At 38.3% G+C, this 18300-nt stretch overlaps 2 protein-coding genes across 5 annotated transcripts in view; one reads left to right on the top strand and one right to left on the bottom strand.

The window, feature by feature from the left end:
* Positions 1-12603: 12603 nt before the first annotated feature.
* Positions 12604-14390, bottom strand: LOC108695367 (protein phosphatase 1 regulatory subunit 16A). 2 transcript variants are annotated; one of them, XM_018223831.2, is made up of 3 exons: positions 14156-14390; positions 13706-13836; positions 12604-13375 (listed from the first exon to the last, which is right to left on the bottom strand). In XM_018223831.2, the coding sequence occupies exons 2-3, from the start codon at positions 13759-13761 to the stop codon at positions 12961-12963; spliced, it is 471 nt and encodes a 156-aa protein (XP_018079320.1). In that variant the 5' UTR covers positions 13762-13836; positions 14156-14390; the 3' UTR covers positions 12604-12960. The 2 variants fall into 2 exon arrangements, with proteins under 2 accessions (XP_018079320.1, XP_041424240.1); XM_041568306.1 differs by having other exon boundaries at positions 13706-14390.
* Positions 14391-15581: 1191 nt separating this feature from the next.
* Positions 15582-18300, top strand: part of samd12.S (sterile alpha motif domain containing 12 S homeolog) — a 352270-nt gene continuing 349551 nt past the window's right edge. Inside the window, exon 1 of one of the 3 annotated variants that reach the window (XM_018223916.2) lies at positions 15582-16055. In XM_018223916.2, coding sequence (XP_018079405.1) covers positions 16043-16055 — 13 coding nt within the window. In that variant the 5' untranslated portion in view covers positions 15582-16042. The remainder of the gene's footprint in view (positions 16056-18300) is intronic. The other 2 variants (XM_018223917.2, XM_018223914.2) reach the window with 2 other exon arrangements.

Genomic DNA, 18300 nt, shown 5'->3' with positions numbered 1-18300 from the left:
AATTCGGGGAATGCATTAGGGACTTTATTTTAGTGGAATGGCATTTAGCGGCTAATTTAGGGATGCATTTAGGCTTTATTTAGGTACTGTAATTTAGGGGACTGGTTATTGTAAGGAATGTTTTTAGACGTGGGTGGCTGTAATTTTAGGTGGATGTATTTAGGACTGTATTTAGGGCCTGTATATAGGGACTATATTAATGGGCTTTATTAAGGGTATGTGTGATTTCAAAGCTTTGATTTAGGTGGAGCGAGCATTTACGTAGTTTATTTTAGGGACTATATTTGGTGAGTTTTTTAGGGACTGTATTTTGGGGTTTTTATTTAGAGACTGTATTTAGGGGATGTATTTAAGGCCTTTATTTAGGGACTTTATTTCAGAACTGTATTTAGGGTCTTTATTAAGGGGATTTATTTAGGGGCTTTATTTAGGGACTAAATTTAGGGGATGTTTTTAGGGCTTTAATTAGGGGATGCATTTTGGGAATTTGTTTAGGGGCTGTATTTATGGCCTGTATTTAGGGGTTTTATTTAGGGGATGTTTTTTGGGCTTTATTTATTGGATGCATTAAGGGGTTGTATTTAGGGGCTTTATTTAGAGGATGTTTTTAGGAGCTGTATACAGGGGATGTATTTAGGGGCTGTATGTGTGGGATGATTTTAGGGGATGTATTTAGGGACTGTATTTAGAGGGCGTATTTAGGGACTGTATTTAGTGGATGTTTTTAGGGTCTTCATTTATGGACTGTATTTCGGGACTTTATTTAGGGGTTGTATTTAGGGACTGTATTTATTGGCTGGAATTAGGGGATGCATTTAGGGACTTTATTTAGGTAATGCATTTAGCGGCTTCTGGACTATATTTAGGGGTTTTATTTATGGGATGTATTTAGGGGTTGTATTTGGAACTGTATTTATTGACTGTATTTAGGGACTCTATTTAGGGGCTTTATTTAGGGGATGCATTTAGGGGGCTTTATTTAGGGGATGCATTTAGGGGGCTTATTTAGGGACTGTATTTACTGGCTTTATTTAGGGGGTGTATTTAGGGGCTTTATTTAGGGAATGTATTTAGGAGATGAATTTAGGGGATGCATTTAGGGACTGTATTTCAGGCTTGTTTTTAGGTGCTGTAGTTAGGAGCTTCATTTAGGGACTGTATTTAGGGGATGTTTTTAGGGCTTTATTTAGGGGATGTATTTATGGTCTTTATTTAGGTACTGTATTTAGGAGCTTTAGTTAGGGACTGTATTTAGGTGATGTATTGAGGGGCTTTATTTAGGCACTGTATTTCAGAGGTTTTTTTGGGGGCTGTATTTAAGGGATGTTTTTAGGGGCTTTATTTATGGACTTTATTTAGGGACGGTATTTAGAGACTGTAATCGGGCTTTATTTGGGGGATATATTTAGGGGCTTTAAGGATTTTATTGAAGGACTATATTTAGGGGCTGTATTTAGGGACTGTATTGAGGGGACCTATTTAGGGACTGTATTTAGATAATGTTTGTAGGGGCTTTATTTAGGGACTGTATTTTGGGACTGTATTTAGGGGCTGTATTTATGGCTTGTATTTATGATTTTTATTAAGGGAATGTATTTAGGGGATGTATTTAAGGGTTTTATTTAGGGACTGTGTTTGGGGACCGTATTTATGGCCTGTATATAGGGACTTTATTTAGGGGATGCATATATGGGCTTTATTTAGGGATTTTATTTAGGAACTGTATTTAGGGGATGTTTTAGGGGCTGTATTTAGGGACTGTATTTAGGAGCTTTATATAGATGATGCTTTTAGGGGCTTTATTTAGGGACTGTATATAGGGACTGTATTTAGGCGATGTTTTTAGGGGCTGTATATAGGGGTTGTATTTAGGGGCTTTATTTAGGGAGTGTATTTAGGGACTGTATTTAGGGCCTGTATATAGGGACTGTATTAAGAGGATGTTTTTAAGGGCCTTTATTTAGGGAATGCATTTAGGGGCTGTATTTATAACTTGTATTTAGGGGTTGTATTTAGGGACTGTATTTATTGACTGGAATTAGGGGATGTATTTATGGGGGTTTTTTTGGAACTGTATTTAGGGGATGTTTTTAGGGCTTTACTTATGGGACGCATTTAGCGGGTTTATTTAGGGACTATATTTAAGGACTATAATTAGTGAATTTATTTAGGGACTGTATGTAGGGTCTGTATTTAGAGACTGTATTTAGGGTATGTATTTAGGGGCTTTATTTAGGGACTTTATTTCTGAACTGTATTTAGGGGCTCTATTTAATGGATGTATTTAGGGGCTTTATTTAGGGACTTTATTAAGGGGATGCTTTTAGGGCTTTAATTAGAGGATGCCTTTAGTGAGTTCATTTAGGGACTGTATGTAGGAGCTTTATTTAGTTGATGCATGTAGGGGCTTTTTTTAGGGACTATATTTAGGGACTGTAATTAGGGGATGTTTTTAGAGGCTGTATTTAGGGGATGTATTTAGGGACTGTATTTAGGGGCTGTATTTATGGCTTGTATTTAGGGGTTGTATTTAGGGACTGTATTTATTGACTGGAATTAGGGGATGTATTTATGGGCTTTATTTTGGAACTGCATTTAGGGGATGTTTTTAGGGTTTTATTTATGGGACGCATTTAGTGGGTTTATTTAGGGACTATATTTAAGGACCATATTTAGGTAATTTATTTAGGGACTGTATTTAGGGACTGTATGTAGGGTCTGTATTTAGAGACTGTATTTAGGGTATGTATTTAGGGGCTTTATTTAGGGACTTTATTTTGAACTGTAATTTAAGGGCTTTATTAATGGATGTTTTTCAGGGGCTTTAATTAGGGACTTTATTTAAGGGATGTTTTTAGGGCTTTATTTATCGGATGGATTTAAGGGCTTTGTTTAAGGACTGTTTTTATGGGCTTTATTTAGGGGCTTTATTTAGGGAATGTATTTAGAGGATGTATTTAGGGGCTGTATGTAGGGGATGTATTTAAGGGTTGTATTTGGGGTTTGTTTTTAGGGACTGTATTTGACTGTAATTAGCTTGGCTAATTTGCTTGGAATTGGCTTTATTAAGGGATTGTATTTAAGGGATTTTTTTAGTGCTTTATATAGGGGATGCATTTATGGGGTTTATGTAGGGACTTTATTTAGGGGATGTTTTTAGTGCTTTATATAGGGGATGCATTTAGGGGCTTTATTTAGGGGATGTATTTTTTGGTCTTTATTTAGGGACTGTATTTAGGGACTGTATTTAGGGGATGTTTTTAGGGGCTGTATTTAGGGACTGTATTTAGGAGCTTTATTTAGGGGATGCAGTTAGGGGCTTTATTTAGGGGTTGTATTTATGGGATGTGTTTAGGGTTGTATTTAGGAACTATATTTATTGACTTTATTTAGACGATGTTTTCAGAAGCTTTGTTTAGGGACTCTATTTAGGGGATACATTTAGACACGGTATTTAGGGGATTTTTGAGGGCTTTATTTAGGGGATGTATTTAGGGGGTTTATTTAGGGACTATATTTAGGGAGGTATTTAGGGAATGTTTTTAGGGCCTGTATTTAGGGCCTGTATGAAGGGACTGTATATAGCGGATGTATTTAGGGGCTTTATTTAGGGACTATATTGAGGGACTGTATTTAGGTGCTTTATTTATGCAATGTATTTATTGGCTTTATTTAGGGGTTGTATTAAGGGGATTTTTTAAGGCTTTATATAGGGGATGCATATAGGGGGTTTATTTAGGGACTACATTTAGAAATATATTTAGGAAATGTTTTTAGGGGCTGTATTTAGTTCCTGTATTTAGGGGATGTATTTACAGGCTTTATTTAGGGAATCATTTAGAGGCTTTAATTAGGGACTTTATTTAAGATATGTTTTTAGGGCTTTATTTATCGGATGGATTTAGGGGCTTTATTTAAGGACTGTTTTTATGGGCTTTATTTAGGGGCTTCATTAAGGGAATGTATTTAGAGGATGTATTTAGGGGCTGTATGTAGGGTATATATTTAGGGGTTTGTATTTGGGGTTTGTTTTTAGGGACTGTATTTATTGACTGTAATTAGCTTGGCTAATTTGCATGGAATTGGCTTTATTTAGGGATTGTATTTAGGGGATTTTTTTAGAGCTTTATATAGGGGATGCATTTATGGGGTTTATGTAGGAACTTTATTTAGGGGATGTTTTTAGTGCTTTATTTATGGAATGTACTTATGGGTTTTATTTAGGGACTGTATTTATGAGATGTTTTTCGGGCTTTATTTAGGCACTGTATTTCAGGTCTGCATTTGAGGGATTTTTTTAGAGGTTGTATTTAGTGACTGCATTTATTGACTGTATTTAGGGGATGTATTTAGGAGTTGTTTTCAGGGGATGTATTTAGTGGCTTTATTTAGGGACTGTATTTAGGGCCCGTTTTTAAGGAATGTATTAAGGGACTGTAATTAGGGGCCGTATTTAGAGACTGTATTTAGGGGATGTTTTTAGGAGCTTTATTTAGGGACTGTATTTAGGCACTGTATTTATGGGATGTATTTAGGGGTTGTATTTAGGGACTGTATTTAGGGACTGTATTTAGGGGCTTTATTTAGGGGATGCATTTAAGAGCTTTATTTAGGGACAATATTAAGGGAATGTATTTAAGGGCTGTATTTAGGGCCCTTATTTAGGGACTGTATTTAGGGGATGTATTTAGGGGTTTTATTTAGGGACTGTATTTCGGAACTGTATTTAGGGTCTTTTTTTAGGGGATGTATTAAGGGGCTTTATTTAGGGACGTTATTTAGGGGTTGTTTTTAGGGCCTCATTTATTGGATGCATATAGGGGCTTTATTTAGGGGCTTTATTTAGGGCCTGTATTTAGGGGTTGTTTTTAGGTGCTGTATTTAAGGGATGTATTTAGGGGATGTATGTAGGGGATGTATTTGGGGGCGTATTTAGTGACTGTATTTAGAGGATGTTTTTAGGGACTTTATTTAGGGACTGTATTTCAAGACTGTATTTAGGGACTGTATTTATGAGATGTATTAAGGGGTTGTATTTAGGGACTGTATTTATTGACTGTATTTAGGGGCTTTATTTAGGGGATGCATTTAGGGTCTTTATTTAGGGACTGTATTTATGGACTGTATTTATGGACTGTATTTAGGTAATGTATTTAGGGGGTGTATTTCATGGCTTTATTTAGGGACTGTATTTAGGGGATGTTTTTAGGGCTTTATTTAGGGGATGCATTTAAGGGCTTTATTTAGGGACTGTATTTATGACCTGTATATAGGGACTGTATTTAGGGGATGTATTTAATGGCTTTATTTAGGGACTGTATTTCAGGACTGTATTTAAGGGATGCATTTAGGGGGTTTATTTAGGGTCTGTATTTAGTGGCTTTATTTAGGGGATGCATCGAACTAAAAATCGTTCGACTATTCGATCATTCGATAGTCGAAGTACTGTCTCTTTAAGAAAAAATTTTAACCCCCCTAGTTCGCCACCTAAAAGCTACCGAGCTCAATGTTAGCCTATGGGGAAGGTCCCCATAGGCTTGCCTAACTTTTTTTGGTCGTTCAATCTAAGTATTTGTGCAAAATCCTTAGACTTCAATATTCAAAGTCGAAGGATTTTCATTCCCCAGTCGAATATCGAGGGTTAATATATTATTCGACCCTTGATGAATTTGCCCCTTAGGGTCTGTATTTAGGGGATGTTTTAAGGAGCTGTATTTAGGGACTGTATTTAGGGGATGCCTTTAGGGGCTTTTTTAGGCACTTTATTTAGGGACTGTACTTATTGGATGTTTTTAGGGGCTTTATTTTGGTACTGTATTTAGGGCCTGTATTTAGGGACTATATTTTGTGGTTATATTTATGGGCTTTATTTAGGGACTGTATTTCGGGACTGTATTTATGGGCTTTATTTAGGGGATATATTTAGGGGCTTTATTTAGGGACTGTATTTGGGGATGTTTTTAGGGCTTTATTTAGGGGATGCATTTAGGGGGTTTATTTAGGGATTGTATTTGGGGATGTTTTTAGGGCTTTATTTAGGGGATGCATTTAGGGGCTTTTTTTAGGGGATGTATTTAGGGGATGTATTTAAGTATGATGTTTTTTAGGGGATGTTTTTAGGGCTTTATTTATTGGATGGATTAAGGGGCTTTATTGAGGGACTATATTTAGGCACTTTATTTAGGGGATGTTATTAGGGGCTGTATTTAGGGCTTGTATTTGGGGGCTGTATTAAGGGACTGTATTTAGGGGGCGTATTTAGAGACTGTATTTATGGGATGTATTTAGTGGTTGTATTTAGGGACTGTATGTAGGGGCTTTATTTATGGGATGCATTTACGATCTTTATTTAGGGACTGTATTTAGGAGCTGCATTTAAGGTCTGTATTTAGAGGATGTTTTTAGGGTTTATTTAGGGACTGTATTCAGGGGATTTTTTAGTGGTTGTATTTAGGGACTGTATTTATTTACTGTATTTAGGGGGATGTATTTAGGGGGCTCTTTTTAGGGGATGTATTTAGGGGGCTCTTTTTAGGGGATGTATTTAGGGGCTTTATTGAGGGACTGTATTAAGGGACTATATTTAGCAACTGTATTTAGGACCTGTATTTAGGGACTGTATTTCGGGGATGTATTTGGGGGCTTTATTTAGGGACTGTATTTCGGGACTGTATTTAGAGGCTGTATTTAAGGGATGTATTTAGGGGTTTTACTTAGGGACTGTATTTAAGGGATGTATTTAGGGGCTTTACTTAGGGACTGTATTTAAGGGATGTTTTTAGGGCTTTATTTAAGGGATGCATTTAGGGATGGTATTTAAGGGATGCATTTAGGGGTTTTATTTAGGGACTGTATTAAGGGACTGTATTTAGGTGCTTTATTTAGGGGATATATTAAGGAGCTTTATTAAGGGACTGTATTAAGGGACTATATTTAGGGCCTGTATTTAGGTTCTTTTTTTAGGGACTGCATTTCTGGACTGTATTTAGCGGCTTTATTTAGGGGATGTATTTAGGAGCTTTATTTAAGGACTATATTAAGGGACTGTATTTAGGGACTATATTTATGGGATGTATTTAGGTTATTTTTTTAAGGAACTGTATTTCTGGACTGTATTTAGGGGCTTTATTAAGGGACTGTATTTAGATGATGTTTTTAGGGCTTTATTAAGGGAATCCATTTAAAGGCTTTATTTAGAGACTGTATTTAAGGGACGTTATTAGGGCTTTATATAGAGGATGCTTTTAGGGGATGCATTTAGGGACTGTATTAGGGGACTGTATTTAGGGGCTTTTTTTAAGGAGCTTTATTTAGGGACTGTATTAATGGACTGTATTTAGGGACTGTATTTAAGGCCTGTATTTAGGGACTGTATTTAGCTGATGTATTTAGGTTATTTTTTAGGGACTGTATTTAGGGGCTTTATTTAGAGGATGTATTTAGGGGATTTATTAATGGACTGTATGTAGGGGATGTTATTAGGGCTTTATTTATGGAATGCATATAGGGGCTTTATTTAGGGGTTGCATTTAGGGGCTTTATTTAGGGGATGCATTTAGGGGCTTTATTTTGGGACTGTATTTAGAGACTGTATTTAGGGGCTGGTTTTAGGGTCTGTATCTAGGGCATTTATTTAGCGGTTGTATTTAGTTCTGTATTTAAGTTATGTATTTAGGGACTGTATTATGGGACTGTATTAAGGGGTTTTATTTAGGGGATGTATTTAGGGGCTTTATTTAGGGACTGTTTTTTGGGGGATGTTTTTAGTTGCTGTATTTATGGACTATATTTAGGGGCATTATTTATTGACTGTATTTTGGCACTGTATTTAGGGGATGTATTTATGGGATGTATTTAGGGGTTGTATTTAGGGGTTGTATTTAGGGTCTGTATTTATTGACTGTATTTAGGGGGCATATTTAGGGGCTTTATTTTGGGACTGTATTTCAGGACTGTATTTAGGGGCTTCATTTAGGGACTGTATTTAGTGACTATATTTAGGGCCTTTATATAGGGACTGTATTTAGGGAATGTTTTTAGGGCTTTATTTAGGGGATGCATTTAGGAGCTTTATTTAGGGACTGTATTTAGGGACTTTATTTTTGGGGATGCATTCAGGAGCTTTATTTAGGGACTGTATTTAGGGGATGTTTTTAGGTGCTGTATTTAGGGGATTTATTAAGGGGCTGTATTTAGTGGATGTATTTAGGGACTATATTTAGGGACTGTATTTAGGGGCTTTATTTAGTGACTGTATTTAGGGACTATATTTATGGGATGTAGTTAGGGGTTTATTTAGGGACTGTATTTATTGACTGTCTTTAGGGACTGTATTTAGGGGATGTTTTTTGGGGTTGTATTTAGTGGCTGTATTTATTGACTGTATTTAGGGGGTGTATTCAGGGACTGTATTTAGGGACTGTATTTAGGGGCTGTATTTAGGGACTGTAATTAGGTGCTGCATTAAGGGGGTGTATTAGCGTACTGTATTTTGGGACTGTATTTAGGGACTGTAATATTGGGAGTTATTATCTACAATATAATAATTGTGGTAGATATTTATATATTAATATTGGTAGTTCTTATCACTGATATACTGTATTATTAATGGGAGTTATCATTTATATAATAATTTACTTATTATCACTGATAATTTAATATTGGTAGTTATTATCACTAATATATTAATATTGGGAGTTATTATGACTGATATTTTAATATTGCGAGTTATTTTCACTGATAATATATTCACCGATAATATATTAATATTAGGAGTTATCATTAATATATTAAAATTGGGAGTTATCACTTATACATTAATATTGGTATTTATTATAATAATATAATTATATTGGTAGTTATCATGGATATATTAATATTGCTAGTTATTATCACTGATATATTAATATTGGTAGTTATTAGCACTGATATATTAATATTGGGAGTTATCACTTATATATTAATATTGGGAGTAATTATCACTAATATATTAATATTAGTATTGGGAGTTATCACTTATATATTAATATTGGGAGTTATCACTGATATATTAATATTGATAGTTATCACTGATATATTCATATTGGTAGTTATTATCACTGATATATTAATATTGTTAGTTATTATTACTGATTTATCAATATTGTTGGTTATTATCATTAATATATTAATATTGGTAGTTATTATCACTGATATATTAATATTGGGAGTTTTCTCATATATATTAATATTGGGAGTTATCACTTATATATTAATATTGGAAGTTATTATCCCTGATTAATTAATATTGGTAGTTATCACTTAAATATTTAAATTGGGTGTTATTATCACTGATATATTCATATTGGGAGTTATTATCACCGATATATTAAAATTGGTAGTTATTATCACTGAAATATTAAATTGGGAGTTATAACTTATATTTTAATGTTGGGAGTAATTATCACAATTTCACAAATATATTAATATTAGTATTGGGAGTTATTATCACTGAGATATTCATATTGGTAGTTATCAATAATATATTAATATTGGTAGTTATCACTGATATATTAAAATAGGTAGTTATTAGCACTGATATATTAATATTGGTAGTTATTATTACTGATATATCAATATTGTTGCTTATTATCGTTAATATATTAATATTGGTAGTTATCACTGATATATTAATATTGGTAGTTACTATAACTGATATATTAATATTGGGAGTTTTCTCTTATATATTAATATTGGGAGTTATCACTTATATATTAATATTGGAAGTTATTATCAATGATATATTAATATTGGAAGTTATTATCAGTGATATAAATCAAGGTCATTGCATTATTACTATTCACGATCTACTAGAAAATCATATAAACATTAAATAAACCCAATAGGCTGCTTTTGCTTCCAATAAGGATTAATTACATCTTAGTTGGGAGAGATAAAGGAAATCCTTTTTCAAAATTTTAATTATTTTATTATTATGGAGTCTATTGGAGCTGGACTTCCCGTAATTCAGAGCTTTCTGGATAGATAGTCTCTGGATAACAGATCCCATACCTTTACAATAAAACCTCATCCCTTGAGTTTAAGTATATACTTATATATATTATGTAATACATAGTGGTTTTCCCTGATTTTTTTCCTGGATTTTGTACCACATTTGCTCTGGTCCCCTGAAAAACATAAAAAGGGGGTTCTCAGGTCCTTTTCTATAGATGAATCTGCTGTATGGCTGATAAGATACATGTGAATTGTAATAGAGCGACTGTTCCAATTGAGTGTGTAAATCACAAGTCAGTGCTTATATAGGAACGACTGGGGGCTCTGACTTTTCCCTTCTATTTAAATAAACCCACTGGGGCAGTTATAGTTTATATTCAATTGGGACACCCGATTCCCAACACCTATATAGAGCCGGGTGCAGCACCCATCTATCCCACCCAATTGCAACTATTGGGGCACAATTAAGCCACTCCCTTATCCTCTCTTTCATATTGGAGGCTTCCCAGCTCTCAGTAAAGATCAAATAATCCCATAGTGGAGTCAATGCCTCCCTAATTGATACAGTCCATTAATTAATTAATTAACTGATATGCTTTCTATTAACCCCCAGTCCTCCTAAAGACCTGTAGCCTGCTCCTGCTGTTGAACTATAACATCCAACATCCCTAGCATAATATATAGTAACAACATATTATAAGTCTCACCCTTGTACTGTTATATGATCACGTAACTCCTCAGTGACTTATAAAATCTATAGAAATTACAGCAGGGGGTATATATATATGTATATTATGCAATTTGCAGGCCACTTACCTCTCTGCATCTTGTTGCATGTCTCTCTTCCAGGCTCCTCTGGTGCATCTGAGAGCAGCAGGGATGTTTACTGGTTTTTTCTGGCTCTTTCCATTATGACATCACAATATTAACAGTTATGTCAGCCTTGAAATGTCATGTGATGAGGCAGCAGGCAGCTTTGTGACATCACTGCATAGCAACTGTAACCACAACATGAGTGGAAAGTGGAAGATACCATTGCTAACCAGTATTCCCTCCCTATATAGTTTATAGCAGTGCTGGCCAAAAATAAAACTGCTGCTAAAGTATAACTTTTATTTAGTGGATTATGGAAGTTGTAGTTGAAAAACACCGTTTAACTGCATTATGCTCTGTGCTTGTCTGTACAAGTATATACAGTCCCAGGGTCACTAATAAAAGGGCAAGACGGGCAGTTAAACAGAAGCCCCCCACGTGTGTGCCAGTATTCAGGGGGCCGTGTCCCATTCTCTCATCAGTCTGTAGCATTGACATTATGGCTGCAGCTACTGAAATAAATGTATGTAACATTCCATGAACATATTGCATGTGTCACATATAAATGGTCCACAATAAAATGATCAGGAAATTTGATTTATTTCAATGGAAATATGAACAGATTCTAAATATCTTGTCAATTAATTTCCCCTTCAGAGCATCTGAGAGCTGACACTCACTCACTGCACTCGCTGGCTGCTCTCATGTTCTTCTGCTTAGGAAAGGTGTGAGAAAGTTTTATAATTGTATTCCTAAGCAGAAGAACATCAGCCTCTTTCTTTCTCCTGACAACTTCCTTATATATATATATATATATATATATATATATATATATATATATATATATATGTATATATATATATATACTGGTTACCCTGCACAGTAGGAACAGAAATAGCCCCAGTATTCCAATACAATATCGTTGGTTAAACCGGTTGTCGCTCCTGTGGCCTTGTTGTAGCACTACATAGAATTATGCTGATGGAGGTGCATTTTGTTGGCCTGAAGCTGCCGGACCCATGGGCTTCTAACACTAATCATTACACCCACATAATTATTAGTGATTCTTCTGTCACTTCTTCCCCTTGTTGTGCCCCCTGCTCCTGAGTCTCCAGACTTTGCCCCGCGAGAGAGAGGCAATAAAAGCAGCTGCTGATAGTGGGGCAGGGGCCCTTATTTTGGAAATGACAAACAAATAAAAGACACGAGTGTTGATCAATAAAAATTAAATCTAATTTTTTTTTTTTAGTTGTTGGAAAATGTTACAAATTGGAACAATTCCATGAGAACTCACGGATGCTGTATCTGCAATGAGTTCATTCCTATTGGATAACAGACAAACCAATCAGCATTCAGGAAATACCAATGGGAATCAGAAATCTGATCCCATTTACATAACATTCCTAGGCCAATCAAAACCCTGGAGTCTTTGGGTTAGTTTTAGTGCACTTGAGCCTAAAAGTAAATGTCTCCCATAAATATGGGCTTCTCCTAAATTCCACCCTTAATGCACCGGATCCTTATTCACCTGACACTCTGCTCTTTATTTTAGCACGGTGCACATCCTGTGATTGGCTGCAGCAATACTGTGTAGTGAGTTGTACTGAGGTCTTTTGTGCTTTTGTGTCCAATAACGGTGACTGACACACTCATACCCCAACTAATTCCCCTGAACACCCCCACTCACCCCTCTCATGCCACACACCCTCTCACCCCTCTCATGTCACACCCTCCTCTCATGCCACACCCTCCTCTCATGCCACACCCCCACACACCCATCTCATGTCACACCCCCATCTCATGTCACACCCCCACTTTTCCCTCTCATGCTACACACACACGTCCCCTCAGGGGAAGCAGCTCAGGAGTGGGGTTACCTTTCAGTGATCAGGAATACTGAGCTGTGACAAGGGAACAATAACAGGGAAATTCCTACAAAAATACAATATTACAGATACATTTCAACTTTAGAAAATCCAGATTTATAAAAAAAAGAGCAGAGGCCCCTCTCTGAGCTCCACGCACCCCCAGGAGCCCCTATAAAAATGCTTTCTCTGCTAAAACAGTTAAAAGGACAAATCTGCCCATGGGTAAAATACTGGCCCTTTAATCCAGCAAGTGTCACATTCCAGGTTGTGCTTGTGTCCCAAGCATTCACATCACCCCACAGAAGGGTCTTTTCTGCACTGGAGTCGTCTCCTCGGCCGGAGCAATGAGTTTCAGTAACGGGGGCTCCCCACTTGCTGTAGTGTAATACACAGGCTCCTGGTGGGCGGGGCCTGAGAAATCTTGTGCTTCACGGTCAGTTACAGGGGATGGGGCGTGCCTTTGGAGCTTGGCCGCCGCACACTGTCGTTTCAGCTTAGCCAATGGGTGGTGGGAGCATTCACTGCTCAAGTCGGGGCCCGTGTCTTCCTGGGTGGCCAGCTGGTAGGGCACACTGCAGTCCAAGTGATTTGTGTGATTGGAGGTGGGAATCAGACTCCCGTTCCTCTGGCACCTCATGCTCCTCCCCTGGCCCCTCCTCTCCCTCAGTTCTGGCGGCTTTCTCTGGCTCCGCCTCCACACTCTGAGAAGAAATAAGCAGAATTTGTGCTTTGATTTGACTGCGGCACACAGGCTGTTAAACTCCACACGCAGGTCATGTGACATTCTGAGACCATTTAAAGGTCACAATGGTTAAAATGATGTAATTTTGTAGAGTAATTACACAATTGTCAATGAAAATTTAGGATATTGTCAACCCAGACCCTGCCCCTGAACTGCTCCAAACTCCGCCCACCTCCATTTAGCCTTTATGGCACTGAAATCAAATGAATTTTATTTCTGGAGTGGGGTCCCTGGTGTTACATGTACAGTTCCCACCCAGCCATTAGGGGCAGTATCAGTGGCTACTCACCTGTTGGTGCATCTGTGTGTTACTCGTTTTATCATTGTCCTGCTGCTCCGCTTCATTCTCCCGGGAGCTGCTGCCAGACCATGGCTTCCCTTCTGTACTAATTGGTATGCTCCGTCACACTCACCAGCTTCCTGAGTGAAGTACAAAGGGTTAAGTGACCAGGGGCAATAACAGAGGAGTGACCAGTAGGAGGAAAGTCACTGCAGCCTTCTATGGACGGGAGTGTGAGCGGGTACACTGTACGGGAGGTGTGAAAGGGGAACCTGGGTGCAAAGGGTCAGCGCTTCCCTTTCGGATCGATATACTGCAAGCGCACAGGAGCTGGACAGGCGCACCTTCACGGGGCGACACCCATCGGTGGTGCCGGACGTAGACGCAACATGCAGCGCTGGCACCCGACAGTCGTATCAGATGCACATTGCGACAACGTCCGACATTCCTATTACTTACCTTAGATCCGATGAAACACCTGCGCTTCCTCGCGTCAGAGCGGAAGGTATCGGATGTCAAAACGCCCGTGTAGTTCTACCCTTAGAGTGGGATGGGAAAACATCCACTTAAAATGGTAAAATGCCATTAGGTGGGTAAAACAGTTGCCTGAGGGTTAGTCACAGTTAGCATTAGGGTTGCCACCTTTTCTGGAAAAAAATACAGGCCTTCCTATATATTTATCTTTTTTCCCTATTAAATGGGTTGTTCACCTTTAAATTAACGTTAGTATGATGTAGAGCAGTGATCCCCAACCAGTGGCTGGTGAGCAACATGTTACTCTCCAACCCCTTGGATGTTGCTCTCAGTGGCCTCAAAGCAGGTGCTTATTTTTGAATTCCAGGCTTGGAGGCATGTTTTAATTGCATAAAAACCAGGTGTATTGCCAGACAGAGACTCCTATAGGCTACCAGTACAGACAGGGGCTATCAAATAGGCAATAACAGCCCTTATCTGGCACCCCCAGGAACTTTTTTCATTCTTGTGTTGCTCCGTAACTCTTTTTACATTTGATTGTGGCTCACAAGTAAAAAAAAGTTGGGGACCCCTGATGTAGAGAGTGATATTCCGAGACAATTTGCAATTGGTTTTTACTTCTTATTATTTGTAGTTTTTGAGTCATTTAGCTTTTTATTCAGCAGCTCTTCCAATTGCAATTTCAGCCATCGGGTTGCTAGAGCTCAAATCACCCTAACAACCATGCACTGATTGGAATGTGAATAGGTAGGGTTGCCACCTGGCCGGTATTTTACTGGCCTGACCGGTAAAAATGATGGTTGATCCATTGATAAATATATAGGAAGGCCGGTATTTTTTTCCAAAAAAAGTGGCAACCCTATGAATAGGAGAGGGGCTGAATACAAAGACGAGTAATAAATGATAGCAATTACAATACATTTGTAGCCTTACAGAGCTTTTGTTTTTAGATGGGGTCAGTGACTCCCCATTTGAAAGCTGGAAAGAGTCAGAAGTAGATGGCAAATGATCCAAAAACTGTAAAAAAACATAAATAATGAAGACCATTTGAAAAGTTGCTTAAAATTGGGGCTTCTGTCACATTTTAAAAGTTAACTTAAAGGTAAACCAACCCTTTAATAACATGGGGATCGTCCATTATTTTTACCAGCCACGCCAGTAAAATACAGGCCCTAGTTGGCATATAGATCAATCTTTACTGTTGCCTTTTTAAGATTTCCAACTAATTCTTCTAGCCACCTCAAGCTTGTTGTATTTCTATGTTTATTATGTAAAATACTAGTATTGCCTGGTTTCAAATGATATTGGCATTGACTAAAGGTCACTGTTATTATTTGTTAGTAGTTTTGGCGCTCAGCCTCTCAGTCATAACTGGAAGCGGTTTTAGAAGCCAAAATCCAGTTTATCCGGCCTGCCTTCTTGTGCACTGTGTAACCCTGGAAACGGAATGTCCCTGTCACTTGACAAGGAAGTTCTTGGCGAAATACCCATGCTCGCCATCCAAGTCCAGCTTCTGAAGCGCGGCCTTATGGGTAATGTAGTTTTTCGTCACAGGTGCCTTTCGCTAAAAACAATCGTTCCCTGCCTGAACATATCGGTGATTACTATAATTATACTCGGTGTCCGGGTCGCCCGTCGAAAAGTAAAGAGCCGTTTCTGAATTTCGTGAAACAAGCGCTGCATTTAATGTCCTCTGGAGGCGAGGAAACTACAATCCCCATAATTCCTTGCGTGCAGGCTCCCAGGCGTGTTGGATGCAGCTGCTGAAAAGGAAAAAAAACACAGAAAATAAATAGCAGCAGAGACAGGGAGAAGGAGGTCTTAGATTGATAACTGAATTCATTATGTGCAACCTGTGCGACTGCTGACACCATGGCTGTTGAAGGTAAGGGATATATATATATATATATATTTATATTGATTTAAATTGTAAGCTCTGCCAGCTGCAAGATGCTGTGCAGTGAAGTCATGGGAAGGCTGGCTGACAGCAGGGGATGCTGGGAAGTCGTACTGATTTGACTGAGTGTTGTGTTTATGGCAGGGGTCAGTGTGTGGTGCTGTAGAACCTGGAAGCCTGTGGGAGGCTCCTTTATCTTCTATAATATTCTCACATACATTACAGATCTGATGTGGCACAGCTATTGGAATACTGCCCCAACCACAATGTGTATCTGTAGACATCACTTGCACCTGTAACTGTGTCTCAGTGTACTGACAGAGCTTTCCACTCCCCCCATTTTACTCCAGTTACTCCATTTTACGCTGTCTACCCTTAAATTAAAAGGAGAACAAAAGCCTTTAAAATGAATCTGGCTAAAAATGCCATATTTTATGTACAGAACTTATTGCACGAGGCTAAAGTTTCAGCTTGTCAATAGCAGCAATGATCCAGGACTTCAAACTTGTCACAGGGGGTCACCATCTTGGAAAGTGTCTGTGACACTCACATGCTCAGTGGGCTCTGATTGGCTGTTGAGAAGCTAAGCTTAGGGCTCGTCACTAATTATCCAGCAGAAAATGAGCTTCCCCTGTAATATAAGCTGATGCTACAGGTTTGCTGATTATTAAATTCTGATGCTAATTGCACTGGTTTCTGTGCTGCCATGTAGTAATTATCTGTATTAATTACTAATCAGCCTTATATTGTGACATTTCTATTCTATGTGTACTGTATATTGTGAGTGGGTCCCTAAGCTCAGTAAGTGACAGCAGCACAGAGCATGTGCAGTGAATCAGCAGAAAAGAAGATGGGGAGCTACTGGGGCATCTTTGGAGACACAGATCTTTACTGCTAAAGGGCTGTGGTTGCCTTGGGCTGGTACAGAACCAAAAAACAAAGTACAACTACTTCTTTAGTTAGACATTAGTTCTCCTTTAAAGGAGAAAGAAGGGTTATCGTTACTTGGGGGTGCCGAAAGTTAGGCACCCCCAAGTAGGGTTGCCACCTTTTCTGGAAAAAAAAACCGGCCTTCCTATATGTTTATCTTTTTTTCCTATTAATAACATTGGGATCAGCCATCATTTTTACTGGCTAGGCCGGTAAAATACTGGCCAGGTGGCAACCCTACCCCCAAGTGATTGTATATACTTACCTCACACCCTGGGTCGGTGCTCCTATCAGCAGAAAACTGCACTTGCCCTAGGTTATTCCAGCAAGCACCGCGGAGAGATCAGCTTCTGGCTTCTTCTTTCTTCGTGCTGTTGTACATGTGCAGTAGAGTGAAAAGAGGAACTTTAACTAAAAAGTCGGCTATTTCATTCTACTGCACATGCATCTTCCCCGGGGAATTTGAAGAAAGAAGAAGAATGAAGAGGATCGCTCCGTGGTGCTCAATGGTATAACCCCGGGTTGGTGGAATCTTCTCCTGATAGGAGCAGCAGCCCGGGGTGTCAGGTAAGTATATATAATCACTAACTTATGGCACCCCCAATTAAATATGCCTTTCCTTCTCCTTTAACTCATTTCTCTGATTTCTGACCACTTCTGAAGATTTTGGCCCAAGTTGCAGGCAAAAATCCGATGTGCCCATGCACCTTTCAGTGATGTCAGCAGATTGATGTGCGTACGCTCGGGGCTTTATCTGTGGCTTGAACACAAGGGCACGAGTCACAGTGGTTTTGGGGCACCTGGGAAATGGACATCATGACCATTTCCCATTGTGTTTTATTATAATTTCACAAATTGTCATATGGTATTGACTCTAGTGCCACTTGGCTTTGTAAATCCTTATTGGCATTAGGTGCCACTTGGTGTTGCCTTTTACTACAAGATGGCATTGAAACCAGGTAAGTCATTGACATTCCACCTATGTCACATGAAATGCCACTAGATTGTTCATGTTTACATGTTTTGCAACCACACGATAAAAGCCAAGTTTCAGCTGGTATAAGTCACAGTTTGGCGTTGTATTGTCACTAGGCAATGGTCACATAGTTCTAAAACACTTGGCTCCTGTGTGGCCGGATTTACACAATCCTATCAGCGGTGTTCATTTTTCTGCTGCTGGATTTTAAAGGAATTGTTCAGTATAACAATAAAAACTGGGTAAATAGATAGGCCGTGCAAAATAAAAAATGTTTTTAATTTAGTTAGTTAGGCAAAAATGTAATGTACAAAGGCTGGAGTGACT

Source organism: Xenopus laevis, chromosome 6S (assembly GCF_017654675.1).
Source record: "Xenopus laevis strain J_2021 chromosome 6S, Xenopus_laevis_v10.1, whole genome shotgun sequence".
Classification (NCBI taxonomy): Eukaryota; Metazoa; Chordata; class Amphibia; order Anura; family Pipidae; genus Xenopus; species Xenopus laevis.
This window is presented reverse-complemented; position numbering and strand designations above follow the sequence as displayed.